The sequence below is a fragment of the Megalobrama amblycephala genome, linkage group LG20, assembly GCF_018812025.1.
Source record: "Megalobrama amblycephala isolate DHTTF-2021 linkage group LG20, ASM1881202v1, whole genome shotgun sequence".
In the NCBI taxonomy this organism is placed as follows: Eukaryota; Metazoa; Chordata; class Actinopteri; order Cypriniformes; family Xenocyprididae; genus Megalobrama; species Megalobrama amblycephala.
The window spans coordinates 30,162,296-30,182,457 of NC_063063.1; the positions used below are offsets into that span (position 1 = coordinate 30,162,296).

At 37.6% G+C, this 20,162-nt stretch overlaps 1 protein-coding gene across 2 annotated transcripts in view; it reads left to right on the forward strand.

Annotated features, from left to right (window-relative positions):
- Positions 1-20,162, forward strand: part of dock1 (dedicator of cytokinesis 1) — a 299,327-nt gene that overhangs the window by 179,116 nt on the left and 100,049 nt on the right. For both annotated transcript variants that reach the window (XM_048170101.1, XM_048170102.1), the window contains exons 28-29: positions 12,129-12,230; positions 13,249-13,343. In XM_048170101.1, coding sequence (XP_048026058.1) covers positions 12,129-12,230; positions 13,249-13,343 — 197 coding nt within the window. The remainder of the gene's footprint in view (positions 1-12,128; positions 12,231-13,248; positions 13,344-20,162) is intronic.

Below are 20,162 nucleotides of genomic sequence, written 5' to 3' on the forward strand. Positions count from 1 at the left end.
GAGCAAAAAAACGCCATTTTTGTGTGTGTCCCTTTAAATGCAAATGAGCTGCTGCTCCCGGCCCCCTTTCCAGAAGAGGGCGGAGCTTTAACAGCTCAACAACAACAAAGTTGGAGAATCTCACGCAGCCAAAATGACGAAAGTGTTCAGCCTTACATTGTTCAAACCGGAGTCGACACTGATGGAAAGACTCAGGAAGAAGTTACAACTTTTAGACGTTTCTGAATGGTTAATGGATAAATTTATGTAGTTGCTGTGGAGTTGATTCAACTCATCCACTAGCATGTGCCGTCATGTTAAAAGCGTTGAATTGACTCGTTTGTGAAGCAGTCCGGCGTAAAATGACGGTATGTCAACAACACTCTACTACAACAACTCTTCCTCTTCTCTAAAACAGCCCAACATGGCCCCGCCCCCTTTGTTGTGTGTTCTCGGGGGCGGGGTTTATGTAAATTCTGGGGTTTGTGATGATAGTCCCTACCAGCCATTTGTTGTAGTCCTTAATCAGAGAATTCTGTAAAAGAAAATATCTCCTTTGCATTGAACTTGAACAGATGTTGTTTATGCTCAAACAGCAACATTACACACTAACTAAAGTTAAAAAAGTCAAATCATAATCAACCACCCCTTTAATCAATATGTCTCTCCTGAATAATTTGGATCTCTGGAATACTGATTGGTCAGTTGTGGCATTCTGACATAATACATTCCTTTTTATACTATGGTTATGTTGAATACTTGATTCTGGTTGGTTGGCTGATAGACATTCTAATGTAACTGTTTCTGTAACTAAATGACTACGAAGTAGTTCCAAGTCTTTATCACATTATAGTTTCAGATCACGTCGCCACATTATTTTGGTTATTTCAGATAGACTTACAGCAAAAGAAAAGGTTTTATCAGTCTACTGGGAAAGTTGTTTCTGAGGAAGAACTGGTATTTGAGAAAGTTTATGAAATATATTCAAAGTAGAGTTTTGTTTGAGACATTTTAGCAAGATCTCCTTGAGAACATTCCCTCACCCTTATGTCGTTCAAACCTGCTGAACACAAAGGAAGATATTTTGAAGAACATTGGACCCCGTGGAGGTATTCATTCTTTGCGTTTGATGGGAGAAAGAAGGTCATACAGGTATGAAATGACATGAGGGTGATTAAATGATGACATTTTTGTGTGAACCATCTCTTTAAGAAGAGTGGCCCAGTGATAGTCTGGTTCATCTACACAGTGTTTCTTTCTTTATTCATATTTTTCTTTGCTTTATTTTTCAATCTGCTCTCATAAGGGACACTTGGAGGAAAATACATTCTGCTGACGCTGCACACATTGATTTTTATTGTCCTAGCCGCTGGTAAGGCCACACCACCGCATGGCCTCCTTGAGGTTTGACAACTCTCTCCTTTGGATGGATTTTGTTGAATCAGCATCAGTTCTATCATTATTTTCTTCAGTTTTGTGGTTCTTTTGCTCAATGTACACACACATGCAAATAAAGAGAGAGGGAGGTGTTTTTTTTTTTTCCAACCTTTGTGTAACACACATGATTCATAAGCCCTTATTCCACAGGTCTCGTCCAACCATCATGAATGAAATCAAAGCATGTGAACCTCACTGAGGACCATCTAAATTCAGTTTCCAGAACAAACGGCTTTGATCTTCTGACACACATACACACTCACGGCTTCATACGTACCTGTCAACACCTCTATAGCAGCTCTATAGTATCCGTTGTGATGTTAAGACCCCCAGATTTTCATTGTCTGCAGAATCCTCAGTTCTCCACATTGTGTGTTGGTTTATTAAATACTTTTGGCTAATTTGACTGTGCTTTCATTGTGCAATACTCTACGCTTGACAGCTTTGACCATACAGTCAAACCAAAACAGGATTTTTTTGCAGGCCTGGAAAGTCATGAAAGCTCTAAAATATTTAATTAGCTAGATATTGTTCTTGTGTAAAGTAAAACTTGCTTGAATGCCACACTGATTTCCGATTTGTGAGTGAATCTTTTCCAAGTTCTTTTCCATGAAAGATGGTAAACATCTGAAAAGGTCATGGAAAATCAAGGGGATTCATTGGTAACATCTTCAAGGAAATCTGAAGATGTATTATTCAGGCTCTTCTGTGTTTGATCTATGCAGGGTTGTTATGGTTAACTAAAATTAAAACCTTTTTTTTAATTTTTTTTTTTATTTAAATTAAAATAAACATTAACTGGAGGGGGGGAAAAAAACTTTATTTTATTTTAACTTGATACTAAAGTAACTAAAACCTGTGAGGGGGGAGAGAGACTACAGGGAGTGCAGAATTATTAGGCAAGTTGATTTTCTGATCATATTTTTTTCCCAAGCACATTTTACCAATTCCAATCCACATCAATCTTAATAACTACTATTAATATTGTTTTTAATCATTTATAAGTGATATATAATTGTTCATGAAGGCTGGAAATGAAAAATGCCTTATATTCAGGTGTGCAGAATTATTAGGCAAGTTTTCTTTTACAGGCAAAATGAGCCAAAAAAGAGATTTAACTCAGACTGAAAAGTCAAAAATTATTAAATACTCATGAGAAGGACGCAATACTAATGCAATACTAGAAATTGCAAAGTTAAAGCATGACCAAGGGACAGCAAAATGCTCATTGGGTCAGCGGGGTCAGACAAAAACAGGTGGAAAAGAAAAGACACATGTTAACTGCAAAATAATTAAGAATTAAGGTGAAGAATTAAGTGTGAAACCATCAGGAACCCTTTAGTCTCCAGCGCCACCATTTTCCAGAACTGCAACCTACCTGGAGTCTCCAGAAGTGCAAGGTGTTAGGATCTCAGAGACTTAGGTTAGCTAAAGAATCCTAAAAAATGACCTGCACTTGATAAGAATCACAAGCTGAAGTGTTATAAAATACATGAAGACTGGGTTTTAATAGGGCTTATAGACAGACAGCTTGAGAATGACTCCTGAAGGACCAGCACCACATCCTCTTGTACCACTGTTTGAAGAATTTATCCAGAATCTGGCAGTAAGGTGTTTGAGTTCACTTTTAGTCCATCTCTTATCCTGAAATGTCTGTCTTGCAGAGATGGACTAAAAATGATCTTCCAAAACTTACTGCCAGATTCTGGAAGATAAATTCTTCAAACAGTGGTACAAGAGGATGTGGTGCTGGTCCTTCAGGAGTCACTCTCAAGCTGTCTGTTTATAAGGCCTATAAAAACCCAGTCTTCATGTATTTTATAACACTTCAGCTTGTGATTCTTATCAAGTGCGGGTCATTTTTTAGGATTCTTTAGCTAACCTAAGTCTCTGAGATCCTGAGACCTTGCACTTCTGGAGACTCCAGGTAGGTTGCAGTTCTGGAAAATGGTGGCGCTGGAGACTAAAGGGTTCCTGATGGTTTCACACATAATTCTTAATTATTTTGAAGTTAACGTGTCTTTTCTTTTCCACCTGTTTTTGTCTGACCTCGCTGACCCAATGAGCATTTTGCTGTCCCTTGGTCATGCTTTAACTTTGCAATTTCTAGTATTGCATTAGTATTGCGTCCTTCTCATGAGTATTTAATAATTTTTGACTTTTCAGTCTGAGTTAAATCTCTTTTTTGGCTCATTTTGCCTGTAAAAGAAAACTTGCCTAATAATTCTGCACACCTGAATATAAGGCATTTTTCATTTCCAGCCTTCATGAACAATTATATATCACTTATAAATGATTAAAAACTATATTAATAGTAGTTATTAAGATTGATGTGGATTGGAATTGGTAAAATGTGCTTGGGAAAAAAATATGATCAGAAAATCAACTTGCCTAATAATTCTGCACTCCCTGTATATAGACATGTTTATTTAAAAAAAATAAAATAATGTCAAAAACACAACTAAAAACACGTCATTTTTGTGTGTCCCGGCCAGAGGTCACGTTAGACTTTCGCACTGTCCGTCATTTTGACGGACAGGATAGTAAAAATTCCATCATAACCAATTATTACCAGTCATTTTAATTTTTAGATTTAAATGATAATAAGATGCTTAATAGTTTCTTTTTTTCATCCATATTTTCATTTGTATTCATGATGTTACAGGATAAGCAAATGGTCCTAGGCTATGCATTTATTTATATTATGAAAAGAAAGTTGAACAAAGACTGTGTGTCACTTTTCAGTTTTCATCTTGAACTGTTGTCGCAGATCATGAGTGAATGCGATCATCCCATCCCTTCCCTTCTTCTTTACTACTTTACAGAACGAAATAAGCATGAATGAACATCAGAAAATACAGTAGCTTACCGAAATCTGTATCACGTTACAAGTTACATCAGCCTCAGTGTAATCTGTCCAAATGACGGACGGCCTTCAGATTTTTCCTTCACTGCAAAAAAAAAATTGTCAATAACGGAAAATTTTCGTCCCTTTCAAGAAGGCGGAGCTTCAAGAGCTCATGCTCCGGCATACTGGTAACAACAAAACAAGACAATCTCACGCACTGAAAATGTCAGAATTAGTGGTGTTCAGCCTTACATGTTTCAGAATCAACCTTTGTGAAAATCCAGTGTTGAAAAGAACCTCGTTTGTGAAGCAGTCCAGCGCAAATGACTAAGACTTTGTCGAATTTATTCAGGACATTTAATTGAAAATGAAATTTAACCACAATGTCCTCAGTGACTCAGATGGCAGGAGTCTATGGAGACTCTTATGTTCATTGCCCAAAACACAACACTTGTTGTAATGCCTCTTTGGCGCAGACATTGTGCAACTCCAGCTGCTACAGTGAGGATACAGAAATGGTGGACTCTGTGCTTCTCACTCAGGACTGTCTATGCTAAAAGGGCAGATCGTCACCAGCTGTGGGCGGGGCTTCTCCTTACGATGATGTCATTGTAGGGGGGAATCTGAATGAGCTTGTTTGAAGAGACTGCTTTTAAATTATGGGAATTATAAAAAAAAAAATGGATGAGTGGATTTTTACTATTATAGGCTGGTTTTTCTCACACATTGCAGACACACATTGGTGTTCAAACGCCTTATAAAAGTGAGTTTTGCATAATATGTCCCCTTTAAAACAGAAAAATGAAAATATTTAAAGGTGCCCAAGAATGCTTTTTCACAAGATGTAATATAAGTCTAAGGTGTCCACTGAATGTGTCTGTGAAGTTTCAGCTCAAAATATTTTGGGGCATCATTAACTATGCACTGATTTTTTTTTAGCGCGCCGCCCCTTTAATTCGCGTGCTCCCTGCCACACGAGCTCTCGATTATATTACAGCACATTTACAAAGTTTACACAGCTAATATAACCCTCAAATAGATCTTTACAAGATGTTCGTCATGCATGCTGTATGCATGCTTTGAATTATGTGAGTATTGTATTTATTTTGATGTTTATGTTTGATTCTCTGTGAGTTTGAGGCTGTGCTCCGTGGCTAACAGCTAATGCTACACTGTTGGAGAGATTTATAAAGAATGAAGTTGTGTTTATGAATTATACAGACTGCAAGTGTTTAAAAATGAAAATAGCGACAGCTCTTGTCTCTGTGAATACAGTAAGAAACGATGGTAACTTTAGCCACATTTAACAGTACATTAGCAACATGTTAACGAAACATTTAGAAAGACAATTTACAAATATCACTAAAAATATCATGATATCATGGATCATGTCAGTTATTATTGCTCCATCTGCCATTTTCGCTATTGTTCTTGCTTACCTAGTCTGTTGATTCACCTGTGCAGATCCAGACGTTACTGGCTGCCCTTGTCTAATGCCTTTCATAATGTTAGGAACATGGGCTGGCATATGCAAATATTGGGGCGTACACCCCGACTGTTACGTAACAGTCGGTGTTATGTTGAGATCCGCGCGTTTTCCGGAGGTCTTTTAAACAAATGAGATTTACATAAGAAAGAGAAAGCAATGGAGTTTGAAACTCAATGTATGTCTTTTCCATGTACTGAACTCTTGTTGTTCAACTATGCCAAGGTAAATTCAAATTTTGAATCTAGGGCACCTTTAAAAAGTATAATAGTATCTCAATAGAACACTGGATATATGATCCATCACCTTCGTACACTTGAGTAATGTGTTCTGTAAGTCACTTTGGATAAAAGCATGTGCTAATGAAATTAGTTTTTTATAGATCAGTCAATAGTGACCTAACACTATGAGTGTGTTTTGTCCCGCGGCATAATAATGACCGTCAGCAGGTGCATGTGGTGTAATCTGTTACGTGAGAATCTTTCTCAGACGAGCATCAGCTCTCTTGCCGTTTACAAACCGCATCCCCGCTGGCTTAATTAGGAGCTTAAAACACGAGCTGCTAAGATCTGCTCTGATGCCAGACATCATTCCTTTCCCTCATGTTGGGAGTGAGTGAGTGTGTGTTCGCTCGTCTTTCATTCAGCCTTGTGCCTGTAGAGTCACGCTTTTGATGGTCTCTATCTCTGACAGTCGGCAATATTGCAAAAAACTTTCTCTGAGCTGTAACTAGAAGCAGGTTGAAATGCTGCCGTAAGTAAACAGATTGCACTCCATTATAGCTGTGTGACACTGTGTGTGTGGAAATAATCTGAATCAAGCCGAACGCCATCTCGCACACATGCGAATGTCTGAAGGACTCCGGACCGGTTCTGGCTGGAGTTTTTGTCTCACAGGACTCGCACACACGCATGTATTCACACAGTTTCCACACATCTCATTTGGCAAATGGGTTAGTCTGAAGTATCTTGTAGATATTTATGTTCCATCTGGATTATTGATCATGCACCTCTGAAAACAAATGTAAACCAGGGGTTTTGTTTGGTAGAAACAGACTGCAGATGCTGCTGTATAAACACCAGACATCCATTACAAATTCAGTGGCCCATATTCTACATTAACATTTTATTTTTTCCCTGAAGTCCAATAATAGTAATAGTAATGATTTCTTGCACCAAAACAGGCATTATTTCATTTTTCATGACCATTTTCTGTCCTTTTTCTAATTTGTTATATTTGTTTCATATTGATTTTTAGCAAAACATTCATCTGTAATGGATCCCTCAGCAGTGCAAATGTGTGAATGTGCTCATATTTATGACATCAATAACCATATGATTTCTGAACGAGTCATTTTTGCAGCTTAGTCTTGTATGCAGTCTCTCTAGTTCTTGCAGAGCTGCCTCGCGCGCACTTCTCCTGCAAGGGGCTTTTCCGGCATGCCGCGTCAGGCGTTCGCGTGTCACACAGATGCTGCTGCTCCAGATGTTTCCTGCTGGTGTCTCTTCAGGAGCGGCCTGTCTTCCGTTAAGCGGACAGGGATTCTGTCTTAGCGGCTCCATTTGTAACTGACAGAGCCATTATTTAATTAGTGTGATTTAGCTGTAAATGAACACGCTCCAGCGCTGTAATAAAACTGACTCGACCTGAAGCAAGAATACTAAACCATTAGATGTGAAAGATGTTCAGCCGGGCGCACATTTTATTTATGTCCATTCCTTCTTTTTTTTCCTGCTTTTTTTTGTACTGCATCTTGAAAATAGTATTCTAAAACTACCCAGATGGCATACTTTGTTGACTTTTTGAAGTGTGCATACATTATAGAGCTTTTTGGGATAATGATGAATTCCATTCAACGTCAGCCTTGGGATTCCTGACCATAAAAGCTGCAGCATTAATTGACATTCACAGCAAAGTTGCCAAATTGTGCCTGTAATTGTAATTGATTTATGTTCATATTGGCTAGTTTTCTGATTGGCTTTCAAAGGTGTTGGTCACTCCCATATACTCTTTTTTTGCTGTTAGTATGTGTGGTTGATTGGCTCCTCGTGTTAAGCAGAGTGAACCGCAGCCGTTGCCGTCTGGAGCAGACTGACCTTGAGGAATCTCTGGAGCTGAAGTTGGGGAAACTCTCAAGCAAGATCTCATCCTTTCTCTCTGACTTTTATTTGATCGACCTCCTTAAGAAAACAGTTTCCATGGTAACGGGCTGAGGAGCACAACACAGATGAAGGGAGAGATGAACCTTAGAGGATGCTGCCTTTGTCTCTGTCTGCTGAGATGTGAGTGAATCGTCCCTTCGGCAGCGGCTGCAGGATTCCCGTCCGCTCAGAGAGAGGGGGATAGAGGGAGGAGGCCTGTCATCTAAACTTTAACACATGATTAAAAGCCTTTTCTATCATATCACCATTAATTCATTATGTTCATGTCAGTCTGGGAGATGCAGTTCTGCATACTTTCAATTTTCCACCCATCCATCTGTCTAATTGTTGTTCTATTCATCCATTATTTTCTTCCATTCCTTTATTTTTTCTTTAATTCATTTATTTATTCCATTCATCCATCATTGTCTTCCATTCCTTTCAATAATTTTTCCATCTGTTTATTTTCCATCCATCCATTCATTTTTTCTTTCATAATTTTTCATTCATTCCATTTTTTTCTTACCTTCCTTTCATCTATCTATTTTATCTCCTTCTTTCTCTCATTCCTTCATCTCATCCATCCATTTATCCATCCATCATCTATCCCTCTCTCTGTCCATCCATCCATCCATCCATCCATCCATCCATCCATCCATCCATCCATCTGTCCATTCACCCATCTGTCCATCATCATTCTTCTATACATCTGTCCATCCATCCATCCATTCATCCATCTGCCCATCCAAGCATCCGTCCATCTATACATCTATCTGTCCATCCATCTATACATCTGTCTGTCCATCCATCATCCATCCATCATCCATCTATTAATCCAACCATCATCCATTTATTCTTGTCTATCTGTGCATCTGTCCATCCCTCAGTCTATATATCCCTTCGCCCATCCATTTTTGTATCATCCATCCATCGTCTGTTTGTCCGTCTGTCTGTCCATCCATCATCCATCTGTCCATCCATCTATCCATCTGTCTGTCTGTCCGTCCATCCATCCATCCATCCATCCATCCATCCGTCCATTCACCCATCTGTCCATCATCATTCTTCTATACATCCATCCATCCATCCATCCATCTTTCTGTCTGTCCATCCATTCATCCGTCTGTCCATCCAAGCATCCATCCATCTATACATCTATCTGTCTACCCATCTATACATCTGTCAGTCCATCCATCATCCATCTATCTATTAATCCAACCATCATCCATTTATTCTTGTCTATCTGTGCATCTGTCCATCCATCAGTCTATATGTCCCTTCGTCCATCCATCTGTGTATCATCCATCCATCGTCTGTTTGTCCGTCTGTCTGTCCATCCATCCATCATCCATCTGTCCATCCATCATCCATCTATCCGTCTGTCTGTCTGTCTGTCCGTCCGTCCGTCCATCCATCCATCCATCCATCCATCCATCCATCCATCCATCCATCCATCCATTCACCCATCTGTCCATTCACCCATCTGTCCATCATCATTCTTCTATACATCTGTCTGTCCATCCATCCATCCATCTTTCTGTCTGTCCATCCATTCATCCGTCTGTCCATCCAAGCATCCATCCATCTATACATCTATCTGTCTACCCATCTATACATCTGTCTGTCCATCCATCATCCATCCATCATCCATCTATCTATTAATCCAACCATCATCCATTTATTCTTGTCTATATGTGCATCTGTCCATCCATCAGTCTATATGTCCCTTCGTCCATCCATCTGTGTATCATCCATCCATCATCTGTTTGTCCGTCTGTCTGTCCATCCATCCATCATCCATCTGTCCATCCATTATCCATCTATCCGTCTGTCTGTCCGTCCGTCCGTCCGTCCGTCCGTCCGTCCGTCCATCCATCCATCCATCCATCCATCCATCCATCCATCAGTTAGTGAGTGAGTGACAGGTTCTATCTAATGTAGAGGTTTTGTCTTGTCAGATCTTGACTGAAGTGCAATCAGGTGACTGAAGGACTCCACTGCAGAGAAACGTAATCATGTGTAATTCCTCCATGTGTAATGCACAGCAGGAAGCTGTTATATTCTAGTAAAGTACCAGGATCTTTCATCGGGAATAATGGCATGCTTACAAACGCTGAAGGGAGTGAGTGAGAGTTATTATTCCTCACTCCTCATCTCACAGCAGGACACACGGATATCTGCGTGTCAGTCATTGCAGACGTGAATGGCTGCTGGTTCAGACACTCGTGCTTTAATTCAGTTTTGGCTGCGTGGCTCTGGCTCTGAGTTACTGAGGCTTCTTCTGCCAGCGCTTCCATTCATGACTCACAATCGTCCATCAACCATATCGCTCATGTCATACTCATTTATTCTTTAAATATTAATGTAATGAGGACTAACCTCTGTCGGTTGTCCTTCATCTCCTGTTTTATCTCCTCTTACCTTTTAGTCTGTGTATCAGTGTAAGGTGTCAAATCTCTTTTGGTAATGTGTTTCAAAAGTATAATTATTATATTTATCTTTAATGTAAGTCTGGGGCACACTTAAGGTTTTAAGTGCATGAAAGTATGTCTTTTCCAAGTATAAGTTAATAGTTAGGTGAGTAAATGATATGGTGGAGTATCTTGACATTGATATTGTGTCGTGTGTGATGCCGGTCATTATGAGTTCTGTTCAAACACAAAGGCTCAGATAGGATGTTCAGTAAACATAAATATTAGCTATCGAAGCACATTAGCAGAACGGCGAGGCCCTAATCTCTCCCTCCAGGCTAACTGTGTTCACTGTCTTTACACAGCGTGAAAAATAAACTTAGTGCAGTCCAGCCTCTGAAATGGTGCAACTTTGTGTTGTATTTCCTTCTATTATTTAAATATGTCAAGCATCCATATTTCACAGAAGACCCCAGTTTTACCTCTTACATTCTGCAGAACAACAGTATTTTCTCCATAAGGTGAGATGGAGAGAGAGAACAAGAGGGGAATCTTGTGATGAACATGCGCTGTGTTTCTGCTGAGTTATGTAGGCCAGACCTAATTACCGCTGCAGGAAAGACTCGCAAATGAAAATCAAGCCGAGGAAACGCAGAATAGCCCCGGTCACACTTTCAAAGTGCAAAGGCTTCACATGAGGCTGGTTGCTGTTCAGTCTTTGTTCATGTGGACTCTTTTGGAAATGTCCTTCCTTCTCTTAGATGGCTGCAAATTAGCAAAGATGAATGAAATGGCTTTTAAACTAATAGGACTGCTACACGTTTACATATATAATTATTATTTTCCCCTCTTGAGTGTACTCATAACGTTAATCAATTTTTTTGTTCCATCAAAACCTTAATTTCCAATTTTCTACCCTCTCACTGACCCTTTTAGTTAAACTATTTTTGAAAAACCAGATCAAAAGAGAGAGAAGAAATGGTTATTGCATAAGGAAACCAGAGCCTATTTTGAGACCATTAAGGTGTTTTGAAAATTATCCTGTCCTAAAACCATTGTCTTGCAATTACTTTTTAATTACGTTTTGGCTTGAAATATTGCAGTGATGTTTCGTGAGATGCTCTTAAAAACGTCAGTGTCCTCAACTATAATGGATACGTTATTTAATGAACCCGTGCCTTTGTTTGCTTATAGTTTATTTTCAGGTTTTATTGTATAAGAGGTTATGTATTTATGTATTTATGTGTAGGTTATGAAGTTTTTAACTGTCTCTTGATGTTATGTAAGTGACATTTGAATACCAAGTTCATTTCCTCAGCAGGTAATGTGACATTTTCTAAAAAGCTGTGCAGGTTTGATTCCCACTGCTTGTTTAGAGGTGTTTTACTGCCTTTTTGTTGTGTTTTGAATTTTAAATGAGTTTTTCTCCTCCGTTTCATTTCTTAGCAATTGGTTTCTGGTTAATTGCATGTTATATTGGTCCCAATTCCCATTTGTGGGAAAGTGGAAGAATCATTAGATTCCCACTGTGTGTTTCTCACTACTGTAATCAGATTGGAGAAATATTGATGTCAAACGCTCACTGTTCACCACATTACTTTCTGTCAGAAACGGTGTTAATGAGAGATCCTTTCTGGAATTATTGCACTGTTTTATGATGTTGTGTTTCTCTGTGAAGTCCCTGGCAGTTTGGTTCTTTTTGAAGGGTTTATGGCACTTTAACAGCAGTTCTTTGGTCCTGACAGCCATGAATTGTCAGTGTTTGACTGACAGGTGCTCTAGGTGTTGTACTGTCACTGATCAGCTGTCTGTCTGTCTCCTTGCAGGGCAGTTTTGTAGCCTGCATGACCGCCACTCTGCGGCAGATGGACGACTATCACTACGCCCACCTCATCAGCACCTTTGGGAAGATGCGCACAGACGTGGTGGTGAGTTCCATGCCAACAAAAACTTTGAGGAACTCTTTACACCCACAGAGAGACATTTCCCAGACAGACATTAGAGTGCCATTAAACCATGGTACCACTATTAAAATAGTCATTATAAATATATTATATTTAATATATTGATTTGTTTATTTATATTAATAGCATAACATAAATATATATATATATATATATATATATATATATATATATATATATATATATATATATATATATATATATATATATATATATATCTGTGGTACCAGTGCAGTGTTAAAACTGTATGTATGTATATATATATATATATATATATATATATATATATATATATATATATATATATATATATATATATATATATATATATATATATATATATATATATATTTTATATTAAATTAAAAATGTTATCACTGTTATTAAATATTATATATACATTATATAAAATGTAAAATATATATAAAATGTGTAATATATTTATTATAATAAATATATTAAACCAAGTAAAACTTTATAAATATATGTATATATAAATAGTATTTATGTATAAATAATTTTAAATTAATTAATATGAATTAATTAGTGTAGCATAGTGTATATTTGTTTGTTTGTTCGTTTATAAAATTTTAATTTAATGATATAAGAAAAATATTTATATTAAATTAAAAATGTTATCACTGTTATTAAATATTATATATACATTAATCCATGGTACCGGTGTTAAAACATTATTGTAATTATATATATATATATATATATATATATATATATATATATATATATATATATATATATATATATATATATATATATAAAATGTGTATTTATTATAATGTGTATTTATTAATATTTATTTATTATAATAAAAATATTAAACTAAGTAAAACTTTATAAATATATGTATATATAAATAGTATTTATGTATAAATAATTTTAAATTAATCAATAGATATATTTGCATCCTTCTGCATGTTTTTGTCATGTCCTTTTCATCCACAACACTGCAACTCTCCTTTAGGATTTCCTCATGGAGACGTTCATCATGTTTAAGGATCTCATTGGAAAGAATGTCTATCCTGCTGACTGGGTCATAATGAACATGATGCAAAATAAGTAAGTAGACTTGCTCCATGCTGTTTGCTAACCAGTGTTTCCTGTGATGTTTTTCTTCTTCACTACAGCCTCTTTCTATTGGTCAGACCCTTTAATCACCAGAGCACAAACCAGGCTGTGTGATCTGTACCATTGCTGTACACTGTAAATTGTTTATATATATATATATATATATATATATATATATATATATATATATATATATATATATATATATATATATATATATATATATATATATATATATATATATATATATTGCAAAAATTTCAGCTAACTGTGTTAGGATAGTTATTGATTGTGGTGTTTTATGCATTTGGAAACTTCTTGTCTGCCCTGTTTTTGGACTTTCTATATATAGAATTTGCAGTGTAAAGTAATGGTACAGATCACACAGCCTGTTTTCTGCTCTGGTGACCTGACATTAAGAGTGCTTCCTCCATCTTCGTTTTTAAATCTAGACTTAAGACCTATCTTTATTCCTTAGCCTTTCCCGATTATTAAATTATGGATTAGTAATTGTTTTCTTTGTTAATTTTATTTTATTTCATTTTATATTTTATTGTATTTTATGATTGTTTTCGTACAGCACTTTGGTCAGTGTAAGCTGAATTTAAATCTGCTTTACTTACTTACTTAAAATTTACTTCTGGTTTCCAGTGAGGTTTCATGTTGACTTAAATGAACTAGTTGAAATGCAGTTCATTCATTTAGCTCTGATTCAGTAAATCTTGTTCTCCCCCCCCCCCCCCCACATAGTTTTGAGTCAGCCTTCTGTGCAAATTGTATTTTTTTCAATTTTGCGCTGGAGCAACATCAGAAATGTGCAATCGTGTACGTGTGCAGCTTAGAGGGAGCATTGCTTACATTAACTCTCTCTCCCTTCAACACATACCTCTGTTGCTTAGAAACAGCAGTCAGAAATGGCCAAGAATGTGTTTGCGAATATTTTTTCCCATCAGTGCAACATCAGTTAGTGTGTGTGTCAGGCATGTAGCGTTTCTGTGTGCACCTGCGTGTGCACCTTCTGTTCTCGCTCTATCAGAAGTGTGGCGGCTGCTGAAATGAAAGATATGAATTATGAATCTTGGTATGTGTGTCTCTCTCTCTCTTGTTGTGTATTGTTTTATTCATGCCTCTTCTTAACTCCTCTGCCAAACCGCGTCCAGCGTGACTGTGAAGATGAAGGTTTAGTGCGCTTTCACAGCCAGCAGGAAGTCACACCTGAGTTTCCTGTCGCAGTCTTGGAGAGTTTTCTGAGCATCCCTGATCTGAATGAACCTTTTTGTTTGTCAGTATAATTAGTGTTTTTTTGCTGAGGCAAGCAGGAGTTCTTAAAGTGCTCACAGTTATTCTTATACTAACTATTTGTGGTGCTTAGCTTACACTTGCACACTTAGAATGGTCCCTCAAAACAGTGAGGAAAGGTGTGCAGACTTTTTTTTTTTTTTTGCATTGTGGATAATAAAACAGGTGAAAAAATCCCACAGACTTGCATTGTTGGAGGGACCCAATCCATATCTTGGAGTCTAGATTACCACAGGCCCTGTTTACATCTGGTATTAAGATGTGTTTTGGTCAATCGGATCACATGTAGATGAGGGAGACACATACCCGTTTACACCTGATGTTTTAATCCGTCTCTTTTGTCCACTTTCAACCAGTTCTGTCCTGATTTCTTTGAGGGGAGGGTCTGTGGGTGGGTAAACGTATGGGTTTTTTAAGATCTTTTCATCTAATGGACAAAAAATACATTTGTGCAGTTCACATATGAACGCACATGGAGATGACGGAAAACATACGGAGAGCATCAGCTTTCGTTTCTGCTCTGACAGCTGCAAGACCGGCTGAACGCTGTGAGTCTGTGTTAGAAATCAGGAATGGTGAAGAACATTGTGCTTGGTACGTTTTTCGTCTTTAAACCAAACTTTGGTTTCCAGCTGACAAAGTTTTAAATCCCATCTGGTTTTAGAGGGCTTCCCATAATGTTTACGCTTTAATACAGTAGGCGGAGAGGTGGTCTTTTGTGGCTGTTCGAACACATTCGACCACATGAGTGTCTACGAAAGCAATCCGGTCAAATGAGTTTTCGAGTACCTCTGGAAGTGATTGAAAGTGGGCAAACTCAAAACGTCATTTTATGTTATGTTATGTTATGTTATTAATATAAATAAACAAATCAATATATTAAATATAATATATTTATAATGACTATTTTAATAGTGGTACCATAGCGTCGTCCACTTGTGATCCGATCAACCAAAATGCATCTTAAAGAGGTCATGAGCTGATAAATCACATTTTCCTTGAGCTTTTGACATGTAAGAGGTCATCATACTATAAGAATATCCTGTAAGTTTCAGAAATGAACTTCCTTGTTAGTCCAAAAACAGCTTTTATTGTAACCAAACCCAGATAACAACTCATTGTGGAATGTGCCTATTTATGAAAGACTGTCTCCGCAGAAGAAGTCAATGCCTACTTCATCATTGTAACGTTAGCCCAGCCCACTGGCATGTTAGTGAGATGACGAGGAGAGAAGAGCGATACAGGACTAAGAATAACATCACCTTTCAAAGGATCCTAATTCTAGGAATATGGTTATTTTCAACCATTTGAATGTCTCAGTTGAGCTTTATTTATCTGTATTCGGTACATTTCACTGTGGATTTTTTGGTAAATCAATCGCATTTTGGCGCTGGCTTTGCAAACAGACTTTTACGATATGGACTCGACAGTAATGCAACAACATGTAAGTAACTGTGTTCATTCTGATGCCTGATCTGATATGTAATGATTCACGTACAGTCAGATGTTCTTTGTCTATATGTCAGTAAATCAAAGCAGAGACTAAACGGTCAACTTCACATTGGTTTTCTTAGTAGGATGAAAAAAGAGCGCTTCCTTTACAGTCGCTGGAGCTGTCAATCAAACAGCGAGAGTTTATCAATGACTCTCGCCAAAACTCCTGTTATATTCAACGAATCTCTTAGTTACATCACGCTTACTCTGTTAATTATGATGAAAGCATTCGTTAGTTTGCAGAAATTGGAAAAAATGCCTTTCATTTCTGAATTCTGACTATTTTTGTTGTAAAAATCATACTAACATAATAGGTGCACCCCAGGAAACATCATAAAACAATAAAGCAACACAGTTCATGACCCCTTTAATACCAGGTATAAACAGGGCCGCAGAGACTTGAGGGTGGATTCTTATTACTTGTAACACCCTAGCGAAAACATAGCAATGCACATGCAATCACCCAGAGCACTGCTGTAACTTTATAGCATCACTCTATCCTCATGGCGGAGGCCTGTGCACGTGTAAGCACCACTCTCATTTCTCTTCAGAAAACGTGGCTATCTGCTGTTGTAAATAAAGTAGGCCGGTGCTTTTTCAGATGAGTGAATGTGATGAGAAGCTCTGATGTTCAAAGAAATAAGTTTCAGTGTAAGATCGCACAGATATTCTCTGAAGTTCTGAGTTATTTTCCTGTCTATCCGTGCTGAGATCGTAGACATGTGGCAGGATGAAATATGCGGCTCTAATGTTTTGATTTATTTGTTCGACTAATACGCAGCTCATGTATTTCTTTGCTTCTCTCTGCTGTGGAGGAAAACTGTTGAGGATTTGCGTTGCTGCCAGCTGCCGTGATTCGGGTTTGATTGGCGGAGAGGTCGGGGGTCAGGCTTTGATATTGGAATTCATAGAGTCTGGCAAAAGCCAGCTGCGTGTCGGAGCACTGATGGAGACCCTCCACCCCGCAGGTGCGCGCATCACATCCTGTGCACTGGAAAGTGGAGTCAACAGGTGCACGAGACAGCGGAGAAACAATGTACAGTCTCTCTCTGTAACGCACTCAGTGGGCGACATCGATGGAGGCGGATAAACACTTGTACGGTGTGCCCTACTGCTCACTCTCCCTTTTCATATCAACAGCGATGTTACACAGCAACTCGAATCACAGACATTAAATTAAATGTTAGTGTGATTTTAATTCATTCCAATTAACTAATATTTTAGTCACTGGCATATTATTGTTGACGTTATACCCTGAGCAATATTTGTCTATAAGGCCTTAAATTTATGGTTTCAAATTTTCAAGTTGAGTACAGTCTAAAAAATGCTGTGATTGGGTTGTTTTGACCCAGCGGTTGGGTTAAATGTTTGGCCAACCTGCTGGGCAGTTTTATTTAGCCCAGCTATTGTTTAAAAATGACTATATGGCTGGCTTAAAATGAACCCCAAATAGGCTGGCGAGTCAAAATCAGACATAATTACTCTAGGTAACCATAATAATCAAAAGGTGAACATTTATTAATAAGCAATTTAATAAACGTATTAATAAATGTTAATTTTCAATATAATTTGGGTTCATTTAAAGCAAGCAATACAGTGTTTTTTAAACAATAGTTGAGTTCAATCAAACTACCCAGCAGGTTGGGTCAAAACAACCCATTCGCTGGGTTAAAGCAATCCAATTGCTGGGTTTGTCCATTTTCAACCCAACTTGGGTTGTTTTTAACCCAGCGTTTTTCTTTAGAATGTAGTAAATGTTCACCTTTTGATTATTACTGTTGTCTCTAGTAATTATACTAAATTTCACACACAATTATACAGAGACTGCTCTGGATGCGTGTTCACGGTATGTGTGTGCACTTGGATGGGTTAATGCAGAGCACAAATTCAGAGTATGGGACACCATACTTGGCCACACGTCGTGACTTTCACTTTTTTCACAGTAATTATGTGTCTGATTTTTAATTTCCAACCTATTTTGGGCATTTTAAGCCAGCCATATAGTATTTTTTTTAAACAATAGATGAGTTCAATAAAACTACCCAGCAGGTTGGTCAAACATTTAACACAATTGCTGGGTTTGTCCATTTTTAACCCGACTTGGGTTGTTTTTTAGAGTGTAGGAATAACTGGATTTGTTCAGGGTTTTTGGATATTAACAATTGTGACATACAATAAATAAATGAAAATCACTGAATAAGTTCACACACTATATGAGGGGGTCCAAGGGATGCTTTGTTTTGTTGTAGCATCTTGTCGAGGTGTAAATATATGTTCTTTATGAATAGGCCTGAACCGTGAACTGCCGGGAATCAGTCTAACACGCCTGGAATAGTGTTTCTATTTCTTCCAGGATGTGATTAACACCTTCAGTCACATTCACCGCAGTGTGAGTGGAGCAGAATGCAGGTGATGTTGAATGAAGACAGCTGCGCTCAGTTAATGGACAATCCTAGATTAGATTTCATGTGACGCTTGTGTTTATCCAGGTGAATTAACACTTGTGTTAATAAAGTAGCTGTATGTGTTAGAGAAGTTTCCCATTTTTACATAGCAACAACAGTTGCATAAATAATGTGTTAGACGGCGGATTTCAGATTTGCAGTGCAAATATGGATGAGGTTTTTGAGTGTTCTTATACATTCACACTGCATATACCAGTACCTCTATGCATAGTAATTTTATTCTGACTTGCATAAAATCTGAAGAGGTTGCTGTCTTCACAGATCACAAGCTCTCTCGCTTCCCATCTGGACTAACTTTGCAGACTTTGAATTAATTTTAAAATCAGTTGATGTTTGAGCTGCCATCTTTGACATGTTTTTGATCCGTGTTCACGTCAACTTTCAGAAAAGTGTCCCAAATTAGTCTTAAATGTGATCCAGCAAGTTTTAAACATATTTTTATCTCAAAAACCTGTCATCTCTCCAACACGTCTCTCATTAAGAATGAATTGAACCTGCTGATAGTGTTGTTTTAGCACCCAGTTAATTATAGTAATTATGCAAATCAGTCACACCAATAAAACTCACACAATATTCATAGCAATGTGTCCAGACATTATGTATACATACTACCATTGAAAAGCTTGAGGTCGGTAAGGTTTTGAAATTTTGAAAGTCCCTTATGCTCACCAACACATGTATTTGATCAAAAGTAGAGTAAAAGCAGTAATACTGTTATTTTAAATTGTAATAATATTTATCTATTTTAATGTATCTTATAATGTAATTTATTCCTAGTCATTTATGCCAAGTTAAATATTCAGCAGCCTTTCTTTTTTTTCTTTTTTTTTGATCAATTATGTATCCTTGCTGTAAGAGTATTGGTGTGTGTGTGTGTGTGTGTGTGTGTGTGTGTGTGTGGTATCTATTTATTAAGATGCATATTCGAATTTTGTTTATTTATTTATTTATTTATTTTGTTTTCATTTGGAATACATTATGTGAAAGCTGCAGAGTTTTGCACAGTAAAGTGTGCTGAAGTGGTGGGATTGTTTCGTAAATTTGTCCTTGTATGTCATCACTCTTGGTGAGAGAAAGGAACATTACAGCTCAGGATAGTTTTGTGTTTGAAGAAACTTCTTAGATTAAATCTAGCTCTCTGGAGAGCTTGTGGTGCTTTCGTTGTAAACTGCAGTTTTTATGGGCATGGTTTTGGTTTAAAAGTTAGCAATGCATTATTAAGAGCACGTCTCTGCCCCTCATAAAGTCTCATAAAGTTTGTGGTTTTTACCTCCAGAGATTCACTTTTGTGATGTCAGCATTTCATCTGTTTGTAAAACCGTACGGCTGCTTCCTCCACGTGCTGCCGGAGGACATCATGTCTTTCTGATACTAGCTGATTCTCCCTCTTGTTTCCACAGTCTCTTTGTGCTGTTTCATGCGAGTGACCTTTCTCAGAATGTACCGTTCTCAGTCTGAGAGCTGCTCTCGATTCAGCCAGTGTGACTCCATTTGCACATGATGACATTTGTTGTGCTCGCTAGCTGCTTGCTGTTGTTGTAGGCCTCTTGTG